This window comes from Heptranchias perlo, chromosome 36, assembly GCF_035084215.1.
Source record: "Heptranchias perlo isolate sHepPer1 chromosome 36, sHepPer1.hap1, whole genome shotgun sequence".
NCBI lineage: Eukaryota > Metazoa > Chordata > Chondrichthyes > Hexanchiformes > Hexanchidae > Heptranchias > Heptranchias perlo.
In genome coordinates, this window is record NC_090360.1 from 3,592,072 (window position 1) to 3,607,499 (window position 15,428).

Below are 15,428 nucleotides of genomic sequence, written 5' to 3' on the forward strand. Positions count from 1 at the left end.
TGACTAATTGGTTCAGCTGTTTTCTTACCATTAACCAACAGACTGCATTACCTGCAAAATTTTCATTAGGACAACTTCGTCACTTGCTGGGTCTGTTCCAACGAAACGAGCATGTGTGACAGCATCAGCCATGTTTTCAATTCCCTCCGCTGCACCTTCATGACTAGGGTCTGCAGAAAATCATGAATATAAAAATCTCTTAACTTTCAGTCATCCTATTTAGTATTGCGAAATGAATGCCATTTCTGATTAGTCAGCAGAGTATTGGTTAAAATTTGCAACACAAATGAGCTGCTTCACAATCTAAAACTATTAATAAAACCAACACCATCAACATTATCAATGTACAATAGGCTTGGCTGTGTAAGAGTCAGAGACTTTCTCTAACGATCAGTGAAGTGCTGATATATTAATTATATATTGGATTAACTCTAAAATGGAACCAAGGACAGTGCCATCAAGGTGCAGTGACTTTGTCCTGGACTTCAAGCAACCAGAACTCCTTTGCAAGTAGCAAAAACCTTCAGCTGGGGAAAATCAAACTGGGAGTGACGCAATGTAGGTCCTGGGGTTTAATACAAGATGGAAGCAGGAGAGCATTGTACGGCACTGCCCTTCTGCAAGAACATAATTACATTTTCACATGTCCGCTAAGTACATGGATTTCCCCAGAATCTTTCAAGCAATCCTCCTGTGGTGTGTGGAGGAAGAAGAATAAGTCCAGCTCAAGCTGCTGCCGTGCATCTTCAGCCTCCCCTGGCAGTAGCAATAAGTGGCTGTGGGTTCTTTGGATATGGATGTGGAGAGAGACAACAGGCAGTTTAGAGAAAGGGAAACCCGGGTGAAGAGATGACAGTTTTGGACTATGTCGGAATAAATAGCCATATAATAAATCAATGCTGCTTCTATAGCACGTGGTTATTAGCATTCGGAAGTTCATGTGCCATTTACTGAAAAACACAATTACATTACAGTAAAAGGCTGGAAGTTTTAAATTTACACCACCAGGTTTACAAGAATCTGAAAATCAATAACATTCTCACTATATCACCGTCGCACATGGTCTTATTGATTGTAAATAATGTTACTGCCATCAATGAGGAAAGAGTCCCACAATGAGCTTCCTTACTTAGTGTGGCCAGAAAGAGCTGTGGCGTCGCTTGTCCAAGCAGGAAGGTGCTTATACGGATCAGCTGTGTGGAAAGAATATTTCTGTGCCGTGAGCACATTGGGTCCTATAGGACCGCATTATAAGACATAGTGTACAATTTACTTCCTCAAAATCTGCTGGGAAGGAAATACAAAGTTTAATACTGAAATGTAGTGATGTATCCAATTATTAAACAATGAAAGTTGAACACTTCTACTGTGTTCAGAATGCCTGACATATGACTTACAAAAAGTGAAAAGTTTTATACAAAAACAACTAACCGCTGACTAGATCTTATAAGCAATTTTCGATGTTGGTGCAACCAGCAGGGAGCATCACCCATGCAATCAGGCACGTCGTCCCAACTTTTTATTTTAATAGACAGAAAAGTGATGGGCAGCGGACCCACGACTGCAACATATACGCAGCTGGCAGGTGAAGCTCCCCCACCAGTAGCGCAAACTCAAAAAATTATCTTCATAAAGATTAACAAATAGTTGGCAGAGCTCCAGGCAGTAACACGATCTGGGGGTTCTGCTCCATTCACGCTTCCTTGGCTGGTAATAAGTTGTAAGGCAGTAATTCAACCATTTATTACCTTATATGTTTAGACAATTATTACATTGGCACTCCACTGCAAGAACAACATTCATCTTCTGGTCATGAGATGCTCTCTCATTACTAACAAAACTAAAACTGGCAGCAACAGAAGAAATAAATCTGAATACCAAAATGAAGAGTTGTATATAAATCAGACACATATACATTGCAGCTGGTTGGGATAACGTGGTTCAAAGCTGTACCAATCTCCAAATCAGCTATTATTGTACCTGTTTCTGTAAAGTGCTACACATGTACTCCAGCAGTTCAAAACTGCCAGCATTGTCATTAGTAACTTCCTCAGGTACTGATGACTGTATTTTTCAGGAAAAAGTAGCATTGCTGATTAACAATTTAGGCTGCTGTAATCTAACTCGTCACTTGAGCAAACTACTTGCATGTGATTACATTTTCTAACCATACAAAATCAATTCCACTACTAATTCTAAACCATGACAAACCAAATGGCCTGAATCATACTGCAGCTTTCCATTCAGTGAAGACCACTTCCATGAGTGTGTATTTACAAGGATCTGACTTAATATATTGACAACTGGGTCAATGTTTTAGAAGTTCTCTGTCTAACATCACTAAGCTTCGACATTAAATAGGCCATCTTTCAACAGAACGATTTTGTATTGGCACTTACCTTACATCGTGCACTCACAGCAGTTAATGCAACACTCAGGAACTAGTCAATAAATCGGATGAGATGAGCAAAAACACATTTGTCTGTCGAAATATCCTTGTAGTGCAAGCACTTGATCCTCACACAGAAGAGTTTGCCCTACGGCAGGATTAAATTAAAAACTACTTTTTGAACATGACTCAGGGGTGAAAAAAAAGTTTTTTCACTATGAAGATCCCTCACACCTAAATAAAAGTTGCTGACTGAAGTTGCAAATTTACTCTTATACTTAAGAGGAGACATATGTATTTTTACTGGTTATTATGGAGGTCCTCTGCTTCGAGTTAGTTAGTAAGTGTTTTTCCCAATGTAGAATTGAGCTATACAGACAAAAAATGTCTGTGCTGAGTTTGCTGCTCACAACCTGGGGGACAGTTACGGTACATCATTTGCTCTCTCTGGACTAGGCAATTACAAATGTAACTGGAGTGAGAACACAATTAACATTGTAAAGTCCACAGGAAGTGTTTACAGGTGTCAGGACATTCCAATTTTAATAGATACACACGAGTGTGATAACTAATGACAATGGTTTTTCCCAAGAAAGGAGCAAAAATGAACCAATGTTTATTAATGCTATCACAAATCTGTGGATTGGCTCATTGTATTGGGAATTTACGAGTACTTCAGAACATATTTTGATACAAAGATCAAAATGTTACATTGATTAAAACTTGCGAAGCATGCTTGATTCTCCGCAAACAGAAATGCAGTTACCTCTTGTATAAAATGTGAATTCTGTCCAACTTCCACATTATTTGCACATAGCACCGCCATCTAAAAATCTTCACTTGAAAATAACCAAGAGGTAAAAGCTAGAGTTTATAAAATATCCGTTTTTCGGATGAGAGGTTAAACAGAGGCCCAGTCTGCCCTCTTGTGTGGATGTAAAAGATCCTATGGCACTTTTCGAAGAGCAGGGAGTTCTCCCCGTGGTGTTCTGGCCAATATTTATCCCTCAACCAACATCGCTAAAACAAATTATCTGGTCATTTATCTTATTGCTGTTTGTGGGAACTGGTTGTGCGCAAATTTGCTGTTGAGTTTCCTACATTACAACAGTGACTACATTTCAGAAGTACTTCACTGGCTGTTAAGCGCTTTGGGACGGCCTGAGGTTGTGAAAGGCGCTATATAAATGTAAGTTCTTTCTTTCACCATTATTACGTGATAAGACAAACAAAAATGAAAGTCTTGCTGTCTAAAATGCTTCATGGTATTGGCTTTTTTTCTGTGTCACGGTACCAGGTTCACTCAGAAAATGGTCCGGTTTCTTTCGATACAAGACATCTCAAAATCTAGGCATCAGGGCCAATCTTACAAATGTGCACTGCCGCTGGAAATCTCACCGAGCGGCTGCACTGCCGCTGGAAATCTCACCGAGCGGCTGCACTGCCCCTGGTTTTCCATTGATTAATCTGGAAAATTGTGGGCAGCATACCCATAATTTCCTGATCTGCACAAGCAGTGAGGATGGTCAACAACAAACCACCAAGTAAAGGTTAACATTGAGGCATCCTGTGTCCATTTTCCACCTCAATTCAGCAGAGCAGATTCAACTATTTGTTATTTTCTACTTTCTGAAGAAGGGTAGTTAAGTTGGTAACGATGTAATTCTACAGTGAGTCATTGCTTCTGTTCAATTCTCTACTTACTGGTTATCTAATCTGTTTAGCAGTCTACAGCCTAAGCCACGGTCTAGCAAAGTGTTTCTTTTCCTGCTGTCAGAAGTCGAGGAAAACCATGTTGAAGGCAGGATTATGAGCAGTAAAGCTAAATACAGCAGCTAGGGTTTTCCATCTAAACCCTGGTCTCACTAAAACTTACCTAGATATTGAGCAGCTAAAGGTACACATTGGGTCAGAGGGAGCAACAGCTCGCCTATTGGAGTGATTTGAGATGCTGAAACCAAAAAATATCCAGAGTAAAACCCCCAAAACAACATAATTGGATAGCTCTTTCAAAGAGCCGACAAAGGCATGATGGGCCGAACGGCCACCTTCCGTGCTGCATCATTCTATGATCAGGTTTCTTTTTGACTGCAGAGTTTATCTTTCATTATAATACAATGCACCAATGCCTGAAATATTGTAAGGTGACAAAGCCCCCTGAACCTGCCTTGCCAGGCATCAGGATTTCCTTCAACATGCCAACAGAAACTCCTGGAGTTAATGAACCCATTACAGACTTTCTTGTCATAGGTATATCACAGAGATTGCACATGTGCCAATTTTTTTGTACTTCCTATGTAAATAAATTTGTAAAAACTCTGGCGATGTATTCGTCAATTCCAAGACCATTTGGTAGCATTTTTTGAAAAGGTGCAGCTACCAGACTGTAGGACACACAGTTCACTTAAGGGACTGTTGATAAATCATTGAAAGAGAATTGAAATTCCAACAAATGCAATAAAAAGGACATTCAGATTAATAACAAAACCCAACGAGTCTGCGTGATGGAGCATCAACTCTTCACTCCAACAGCAGTGAGGAAAGTGTATCCCGTCCTTTGGATGGAAAATCGTCTGTCCAGTGGTTCTGGCGAACATTAAAGCTCCCATGGCACTATTCAAAGGGCATGGAGCTCTTCTCGCATCCTGCTTCAACCAAAAACAGACAAGCAGGTTACTCATCGCACTGTTGTCTGTTTGATATTGCTGGTGCAGAATGGCCATCTTGACCAACAAAACAGTCATTGCACTCTAAAATAAAAGAAGCACTTAGAAACTTGCATAACATGATATGGTGCTTTACAAATGCAGCGTCTTTTTTCAACCCCATGTCACTGAGCTGCTAATCTCAGCCCTGCTAACATAGGATAGGGCAAATGCAGGGGAGGGAAAAGAGAAGATTAAACGGAAGGCGAGTTGTCACCAAGCTACAATTATGTGCTTCCCAACAACGACTTGCATTTATATAGCGCCTTTAACGTAGTAAATATCCCAAGGCACTTCATAGAAGCATTATCAGACAAAATTTGACACTGAGCCACATAAGGAGATATTAGGACAGGTGACCAAAAGCTTGGTCAAAGAGATAGGTTTTAAGGAGCATCTTAAAGGAGGAGAGAGAGGTAGAGAAGCTGAGAGGTTTAGGGAGGGAATTCCATGACTTGAGCCTAGACAGCTGAAGGCACGGCCGCAAGAGGCCAGAATTGGAGGAGCACAGAGATCTCGGGAGGGTTGTAGGGATTGAGGAGGTTACAGAGTTAGGGAGGGGCGAGGCCATGGAGGGATTTGAAAACAAGGATGAGAATTTTAAATCAAAAGCAAAAAATACTGTGGATGCTGGAAATCTGAAATAAAAACAGAAAATGCTGGAGAAGCTCAGCAAGTCAGGCAGCATCTGTGGAGAAAGAAACAGAGTTAACATTTCAGGTCGAAGGCTTTCACTTTACAACCTTGCAGACTCATTGATCTCAATAACTTCAGATCATAACCACTGCTCCCATTTTTTCGGTCAACTAGTGCTGGTAATGGTTCTGCTGCTGCCATATACAGCTACTCCTGATCAATCTTTTGTTTCTTAACCTGTCCCATCACCACCTTCCTTGCCTTGCACCATCATCCCTTTTAGCATTTAATCACTCGTGCCCTCTACCCGATCACAGACTTCCCTTTTGTTCTTTCCTCCCCTCCCCCTTCCCTAGCTCTGTGCTTGCTCAAAAACTTTAACTCTTAACATCTTCCAGTTCTGACAAACAGTCTTCGACCTGAAACGTTAACTCTTTCTTCCTCCTGACTTGCTGAGCTTCTCCAGCATTTTCTGTTCTTATATGAGAATTTTAAAATTGAGATGTTGCCGGACCGGGAGCCAATGTAGATCAGCGAGCAGAGGGTGATGGTTAAACGGGACTCGGTGCAAGTTAGGATATGGGCAGGAGAGTTTTGGATTTGCTTAAGTTTACAGAGGGTGGAAGGTTCCCTAGCAGCTCATTCAAAACGAACACCAGCAAAGACCTGCTAAAAGGTTAGCTGTAGGTTGTAAGTGGCAAACAGCAGGGAAGAGAGCGATTCATAGCGGCAAAAAAAAAAATGAAAGCTATGTTACAATATCATGCGGCGTTACTGTTGATTCCAAACATTTAAAAAGGTATGGGTAATCTTTTCTCCGTGCTGCGATCGAATCCCCATCACATTTAACCCAAGTGAACAAAGACAGTATCAAAGTTAATTTTACAAAAAGCACCAAAGAATTTAAGGGTTTTACAACTTGGGCATGTAGAGACATTTGATCTCTGGAAGTAATTCCTTTTTTATTTGTGTCTGGCACTACACAAAAGCCAACGCTGAACGAACTGAAAGAAAGGTAATCACTAAAACTTGGCACTACAGGTGCTCTTTCAGAAACAAACTCGGCCCACTTGCTCCAGCACAGTATCTGTTTTCACTGCAGTGATCATAAACTATAATTAACTGCTATCATGCCATCATTCACAAAGACAACATCTGTGAGGTCCAGCAGTTCATTAAGTCAGTACCATGTTGCCCACAAAAGCAGCTTGCTGGTTCACTTCGAAGTAGGGGGCCGCATTCAAATGAAATATGCAATTATAACTTTTTAAATAACACCAATTGAGCTGCCACCAAATTCAAAGGGATGCACGGAGGTGACAAAATGATAGAGAGGATTCGGGAGGGGGGGGGTGCGGAGGAAGATGAGGAAGGGAGGAGAATAATAGGAAAAGAGTTTGAATAGGTGAACAGGGAAAGGGATAAATGTTGGGGGAATGAAAAAGATGGAAGAGGGAGAGAAAGAGGGATGAGGAAGAAGAGTTCTGCACAGAGGACTACATGGCTGCATCTACAAATTATCTTCTAACAATTTATTTTTAAAATTTAAATCATTCCTCAGGTTTATTTTTGAATAGTGTCAGCATATAATTAGGGTCTTTCATAAATGGTGAAAGTAATACCAGATCTAAGAAAACCACAACAAACTATGACTAGCCCAATTCTACGAGGTCAGTGTGGTCAAATTTGGGCATGCGCTATACTTAAAGTGTAATTTTTTTTTAACTCATTTTAAATGGAATTGATATCTTAAATTACAATTTCTGTCTGTGCATTCATCCTGGGTGAAAATCTGTTAGCAAGAAGAATTTTAAGTTTTTGATAAATCAACTTCACACCATGTAGGACTGTCCCACCTGTAAAGCTGTGGAGGTTTACAAAACATGCCAAACAGGAGTTCTCACATATTTCACAACAAGTAACACAGCAAAATGCAAAGAATAAGCAAAAAACTGCAGATGCTGGAAATCGGAAAAAAACATTAATCCCTCTGTTCTCTCCACAGATGTTGCCTGACTTCCAGTATTCTATTTTTGTTACAGTAAAATGCAAGTTTATTTAATCTTTGAATAAGCTGGTCTTCAAGCAACACAATGCAACAAAACCAGTTTTTCTTGTGAAGTAGTAGGTTCTAAACTATAGGCTGCATCTGTTCTTTGGAATGGAGGAGCAATCTATTAAATATCAACGGGGTCACATGGGATACTAATGGGATACTAACATAACAAATGCAGTAACTAAAGTTAAAAATTATGAAAGTAAAAGAGAAAATAAAAGAAAAAAGGGAGAAAGAGAAAGAAAGGATATTGTGCTTTTATATCCTTCAAGATGTTCCAAAAATGCTTCACATACAATCAAATAACTTTGAAGCACAGTCACTGTTGCTATGCCAGTGATCATGGAAGCTATTGTACAATATTCCAAATAGAACTTCAGAGAATATTTCTCAGTGAAATGTCTTATCTCTTTTATTTCTGAAGCTTCAGATCATTTCCTTTTTCAAAGACAAACTTCTTAGGCAGGACACCTAGACCCCCATTAACTGATTTATTTTCCTCTTAATTTTCATACTTTTACAATGAAAATTGCCGCTTTTCAAACTTACTTTATTCCAAGTGCACATCGCTTCATTTTAACTTCCACAAATATCTCCCAAGACCCATTAATAATTTGTTCTGGAGGTTAATCCCGGGGATGAGGGGGCGGACATATGAGGAGAGGTTGAGTAGATTGGGACTCTACTCATTGGAGTTCAGAAGAATGAGAGGCGATCTTATTGAAACATATAAGATTGTGAAGGGTCTTGATCGGGTGGATGCAGTAAGGATGTTCCCAAAGATGGGTGAAACTAGAACTAGGGGGCATAATCTTAGAATAAGGGGCTGCTCTTTCAAAACTGAGATGAGGAGAAACTTCTTCACTCAGAGGGTGGTAGGTCTGTGGAATTTGCTGCCCCAGGAAGCTGTGGAAGCTACATCATTAGATAAATTTAAAACAGAAATAGACAGTTTCCAAGAAGTAAAGGGAATTAGGGGTTATGGGGAGCGGGCAGGAAATTGGACATGAAGCTGAGTTCGGATCGGTCAATGCCCTGTGGGTGGCGGAGAGGGCCCAGGGGCTATGTGGCCGGGTCCTGCTCCGACTTCTTGTGTTCTTTAGATTTGTGGTTGGGATCAGATCAGCCATGATCTTATTGAATGGCGGAGCAGGCTCGAGGGGCCGATTGGCCTACTCCTGCTCCAATTTCTTATGTTCTTATGTTCTTATGTTTCTGAGCAGAATATGCTAAGTGGCCTGACTTTACCAAACCTCCAACATTTTTTAAGAATTTAATTTCCAAAACAAAAGTTCTGATCCAAATCACGCTTTACTCACTCACTGTCTTTTGGACAAATACTTATTTTTCTTTCATCCAAAAACTGACTAAAAAGAAACGCACACTGACATTCAGCATGTCAATTAGTTTTAAGACCAACTCACATATTTCATGAATAAGCAGAGAGGAATCCTTCTCACTGAAGAAGCACTCACAATCAACTTCCATTTAACGGCTACACTATAAATACCTCATATTTCAAAATCCTTTTTCTATATTGTTTAATATCTTCAGTTATATACCAGCACCTTGTATTGTCTGAGAAATGCTATACAAGTGCAACATCCCAGGGCACTTAACACAAGAGAAAACAGGACTGACATATAATAAAGGAATTAGGAGAGACACAGATTAGGCAGATTTTCAAAGGTGGGAAGAGGAGTCGCAAGACAAACAGGTTTTGAGGAGTTTTCACAGGATGCAGAGTCAAAGCACCTAGGGTGCATGCTGGGGCTTCGGGCTGCAGGAGGGTGCAGAGGTAAGATGGAGCAAGCCAGTGAGGGATTTGTTAATGAGGTCAAAGACTTTGATTACAATGTGTTGGGAAACAGAGATTCTGTAGAGGTCATCAAGGATGGGGTGATTAACAATGTACCTGGATAAGGTCCTCTCTTAGTTGTCTCTGTTTCGAGGCTCTTTTTTTTGCACTGCCTCCAGTGACAAGTTGTTGTTATTCTATACAGTACTGGTTAAAATCTCTCTCTGTGAATTACTATGGGAAGGATAATAGGATAATATTGCCCTGAAGATGGTGCAGTAGAAGGCAACAAAAATGATAGGTCAGGAATTTAAGAAGATTGAGGAAATTGGGCTTGATCTTGAGCATCAAGGTGACCTGATAAAGATTTCAAAGTAACGAGGACATGAATAAAATTGATCATTTTTTCACATCAATAAAGGGTTTCAAATATAGGGGACATCATCTATTAACCAGAGCCAAATAGGAGATCAAGGTAGAACTACTTCATACAAAGGGTATGAGTCATATGGAGAGAAGGAAATCACAAGAGAAAGCCACAGAAATAAATGGTAGAAATGGACTCAAGCGACCACTGGAGAAAGAGGGGTTTGATAGATATGGTGGGATGGTGGGATTTAAGAGCAATCAAAAAAGACAAACTGTTGGGTCCTGTTGTTAAGATTTCCTTTGTTTCTTATTGCTTTCAAGCTTTATTTCAAACCTATACTTCAATTTGATAATTTTCCTTTTAAACACAAGTACTTTTAAGGCACATTTGTATTTTACAACATCGAACAGGTACTTCGATGTTTAGAGAATTATATAGACCAACAGTACTCAACATTTTCTGTTCATATTGACTTTTCTATGTGTGCATTTCCTGTTCTCTGGATATTAAATTCTTCAAACACACTTTTTTCAGAGCCAGTTGTGCCAGCAAAGGGAGTTCAAGAAATAATTTTAGTCTGCATTACTGCCTCTCCAGTGAGCCAGGTTAATTTTCAATGAGAATTTTCACAAAGTATCAGAAACAGTGACAAGTCTACTGAATCGACTTTACATTTGACAAAAAATGTAATGAAACGTTTGTGGGAAAACAGGCAATTTCAGCAACTATACAATAATTTTCAAAAAATATTATAAATTGCCCAAAAAAGATTATTGAATATTTAAAAACAGTTTCTAGAGGAAATGTAATTGACCATAATTTTTTCTCTAATTTCAGATGAGGTATGGGAACAAACAGATTAAAATTTAGTTACGTATTCAAATTTCCTTTTTAATTTTAAGCATAAAAAAACTATAAATATAATTTCAATATGCTATTTCTCACTTGCAATTCTTGCTTTAGTATTACACTGACCATTTAATAAAGTTTAGGATTCTAATTCATTTGAAGATTTCAATCAGATGAAGTAACATATCTTCAGAAATTACTCCAGTTAGCCTACAGGTGGCACTGCACACAAGCAAGGACAAAATATTCAGTTGCAATCCCAATAAGTGCGTTACCTTGCACTGTTTGGAGAATCTTTCTAACTCACCACAAAATTAAAACTTCATCAACAGAATTTATAATGTACAAAACATGCATCTAAAAGCATCTAAAAATGTGAATGCCTATCTCATCATTTCACAAAATCACAAAATCTATTTATGTTGAATTTTTGGACTGAAATAAAAGACGTTCAACATACTGTTGGTAAAAAGGACCAATGTGTTTTGATGTGACAGACTCCCGAGACCTTGAGTATTTTGTTTAATCTTTGGTCTTGGTTTTCCCCTAGGGAGGGTTGATTTTAGAACGAGTTACTTTGTTTTATTTCTTATCCTGAAGGTGACTTAGTTTTACACGAAGGTGCTGGAAAAACTTGTGAAATCATTCATGCGATTTTACTGAGACTATTCTTCAATAAAAAGCTAGCAAAGAAAGATTCAAAATAAATGTATCTGAAGATTCAAATTGTCCCGTAAATATCCTCATTGTCAAACTGCATTGAAGTCTTTGCTAAGCATGTCGAACTTAAACCTGCAAAACCTCACGTGTTGAAGGGCATCAAACCTTATGCTTAGCATAAGGTTTGATGCAGCTTCAAGTACCGATGCCCTGTGTACTCCACAAAAACAATATCCTAAATAGAATGACCGATGTGCTGAATAAATACGTTAGGAAACCCAATGGGCTTAAGTAATGTGTCCACAGACAATTTTGTTTTTCTTTATTTTCAGTCAAGCCTGTTTGTTTAGCCACATCTCCATAGAGACTTTAATTGAAATTTATGAGGTCAGACATTTTGATTTGAAGCTATGCATGCCACTGTGGAACCGAGAGGGGGGCAGGCTGCTGGATTGTGGTGCAAGGAAGCAATGGCTGCTTTATCCAATTGTCAAAATTTGGCATTCATTTTGCAAAATGTTTTTGAAAATTAAGCTACAGTATTACAAGTCCAAACAAAAAGGTTTGCAGCTTGCACATCCGTGCTGAACAGTGACACTGCTGGGCAGTCAGAGAGTAGCAACAGCAACAGTTGTAGTTCTCACACGAATCAGGGGTGTCGCCACAAAGCACAAATTGTGGACAAGCTGTAAACTGCTGCGCTGAAAGAAAAGAGCAAGGGGTGAAGTTCAGAGAGAAAAAAGCGTAGAAGGGGCAGTCAAGAGAACGCAAAAAGAAATAAAAGAGGTTAAAAATGCACAGTATATTTAAGAATAAGATGGAGGGGAAAAAAGAAATATTAGCTTACTTACCTTTAAGTATAATCTTTCTCATTCTTTGATTGAAATTCTATTTCCATGTACAATTGGATAATGTCAGTCATTCATCTAAAGGAAAATCATCTGGAAATACTCCTTTCAGAAGTCTCCTGTTTCTGTAGTCAACTTGCTTTTCCCCTTCTGCACTGCACAAAAATATTGGCCTGGAATTTGCTCATAAAATAACGGCGAGGCTAACAGCGCTCCCCATTAATTTCAGTGCATCTGGTATAGCAATTTACGATGAGCGCACAAGCGCAAATGCGGAAATCTGGAAGTTGCAATACCAGATGCCCTGCTGCGCGAGAAGGGCAGCTCGCCAGCTGGATCCCCGTTGGAATGAATGGACCACCGCGAAGTTGCTGCACTGCCCAAAAGGAAACAAACTAATCTACACAGAAAAGGGCACGCTCAGTTTTTTTTTTAGGCCTAAGCTAACTTTTAACAGTGTGGTAAGTCATAATGACAGCCAAACAACCTCTCTGATACTGAAAATTAACTTTTAAAAATGTGAAGTCTCATTCCTTCAGATTTTAATTATTGTTGGACATTTAAAAAGCTTTTTCTTTATCACTTTCATCTGTTTTTTAATTAAATCTTTCTTACCCCTCTTATTACTTCACTTTCTCTAACTGATTTTACATTAAATTTCCTGTTGTAGCTTGCACTTGCTGGTTCTCTCACTGCGCAGCTTGTCAAGGATGCTTCAATCTGATTGATTGAGGGGACAGACAATTCCTTGCCCCACTTACACAGCTCACAGCTGCCTGGGAGAGGACGTTACACTATTTTTTGATCCCCGTTGCAGCAAATTGGCTCCCAGAAATCCGTGGATAGTTTGTGGGTAAGTTTGGGTGGAAATTGCGGAGGTATTGGCCATAATCTTTCAGTCATCCTTAGATACAGGGGTGGTGCCAGAGGACTGGAGAATTGCAAATGTTACACCCTTGTTCAAAAAAGGGTGCAAGGATAAACCCAGCAACTACAGGCCAGTCAGTTTATCCTCAGTGGTGGTGAAGCTTTCAGAAACGATAATCCTGGATAAAATTAACGGTCACTTGGACAAGTGTGGATTAATTAAGGAAAGCCAGCACGGATTTGTTAAAGGCAAATCGTATTTAACTAACTTGATTGAGTTTTTTGATGACTGGATATGGTCCATGGCCTCACCCCTCCCTTTCTCTGTAACCTCCTCCAGTGCTACAACCCTCCGAGATCTCTGCGCTCCTCCAATTCTGGCCTCTTGCGCGTCCCCAATTTTCCTTGCTCCACCATTGGCGGCGGTGCCTTCAGCTGCCTCGGTCCCAAGCTCTGGAATTCTATCCTTAAACCTCTCCGTCTCTCCACCTCGCCCTCTTTCTTTAAGACAATGCTTAAAACTTACCTCTTTGACCAAGCTTTTGGTCACCTTTCCTAATATCTCATGTGGCTCGGTATCAATTTTTGTTTGATAATCGCTCCTGTAGGACGTTAAAGGTGCAATATAATGCAAGAAGTTGTTGTTGTTGTAGTAGTGTTTAAGTTCCTGTGTTACTAATCCAGGGGTCCAGACTAATAATCTAGAGAACATGAGTTCAAATCCCAGTTTGAGAAATTGAATTCAGTTTAAATAAAAAAAACTGGTATCAGTAAAAGTGACCACGAAGCTGTTAGATTGTTGTAAAAACCCAACTGGTTCCCTAAAGTCCTACCATCGTGAAACCTGCCGTCCTCATCTCATCATGATCACACATTTTTACTGCATGGAAACGGACCATTTGATCCATTGTTTGTACTGGTGTCTTTCTTCCCATGATCCACCTGGTCTAATCCTCTATCTTGTTCTCTCCGCATACCCTTCAATATTCCTCTTTTTCAAGCAACTATCTAAATTGCCTTTAAAAAGAAAGTATGGACTCTGCTTCAAGAGAGGTTTGCGACAGAATTCCACATTCTCGCTGACCTCTGCAAAGAATTTTTTCTAACGTCCCTTTAATTTCTTTTGTGATTATCTTAAATTTGAAATCTTATCATAACCCTTCATAATCTTGGAGGTCTGCGTCAGGTCACCCCTTCACACCTCCATGAAAAAAGGTCTGACTTCTTAAGTCTCTTTTCATAACTGGAACCACTCATCCTGGATAACAACTCTGTGCTACATTTTTTCTATTGCTTTTATATCTGATGTGAGAACGGCAGGTGCAGCCTAAGGTCAGCCCTACATAAGGAATTTACCAATAAGACATGCAGCTCACTTGTCCTTCTTGCTGATACAAGTGACTGAAAGGTGGGTGTCTCAAGCAAAATAAACTCAGAGGATCTCGGGGGTTCAGATGGCTTATCAGCTTGTTGAAAACTAAATCAAGATCCTAAGAAGGAAATGACCAGAGAAGATTTTCAAGCCTCTTCTGTATCGGGTCCCCATGCTGCAAGGCCCCACCAATGCAATTGGCAAATGACAGGCTGAAATAAATCCCAATTTGTACCTCGAGCAAACTCAGGAAAGGTCCTCTGATAAGTTCTGATGGTTAAATAATATCACAAGCACATCACATGGCCGTGGATCGAAGTAACAATCATAACACCAGTAGCAAAACACTTCCACGTAGCTTGCCAAGTTTTCTGGGGAGAAACTTTCCTAGTTGCGAAAAACATTTCTACCACTGGCTGCTGAAGAACTGGCTTTTCTAGGCTGAACCTTTCAGGGGCGATGTCATCAGTTTGAAGATCTGAGGGTCAGTGTGCCAGAACTGACTGTTCTTGGGTCAGAAAGTCCAGAACATGATCAGGATTAGTCATTTCTTGAAGCATGAGAAGATGCTTTGATATGAAAAAAAGGGGCCTGCAAACAGGAACATCCCCTTGCATGAAATTAACAATCCACTTCAAGTAGCCACCCTAAATTCTGATACAATATTATGCCCGTCTTTCGCTCAAAAGTGATATTATCCAAATAGCCACACTCTTCGAATACCCTCCTGCATATAGAGAACGAACTTCACCTCTGCTCACTATTAGTTGCTGGCTGATCGACCTATAGTATTTGATCTCCACCAAAGTCACTATCATATGATTACTAAAAGAGTGAACTTTTTCTTTTAAATAAAAGGTGACGCCGTGTGACTTCCC

General features: G+C 39.7%; 1 protein-coding gene across 3 annotated transcripts in view; it reads right to left on the bottom strand.

Moving 5' to 3' along the window:
* gbf1 (golgi brefeldin A resistant guanine nucleotide exchange factor 1) overlaps positions 1-15,428 on the bottom strand; it is a 186,558-nt gene that overhangs the window by 85,145 nt on the left and 85,985 nt on the right. For all 3 annotated transcript variants that reach the window (XM_067972404.1, XM_067972405.1, XM_067972403.1), the window contains exon 5: positions 52-170. In XM_067972404.1, coding sequence (XP_067828505.1) covers positions 52-170 — 119 coding nt within the window. The remainder of the gene's footprint in view (positions 1-51; positions 171-15,428) is intronic.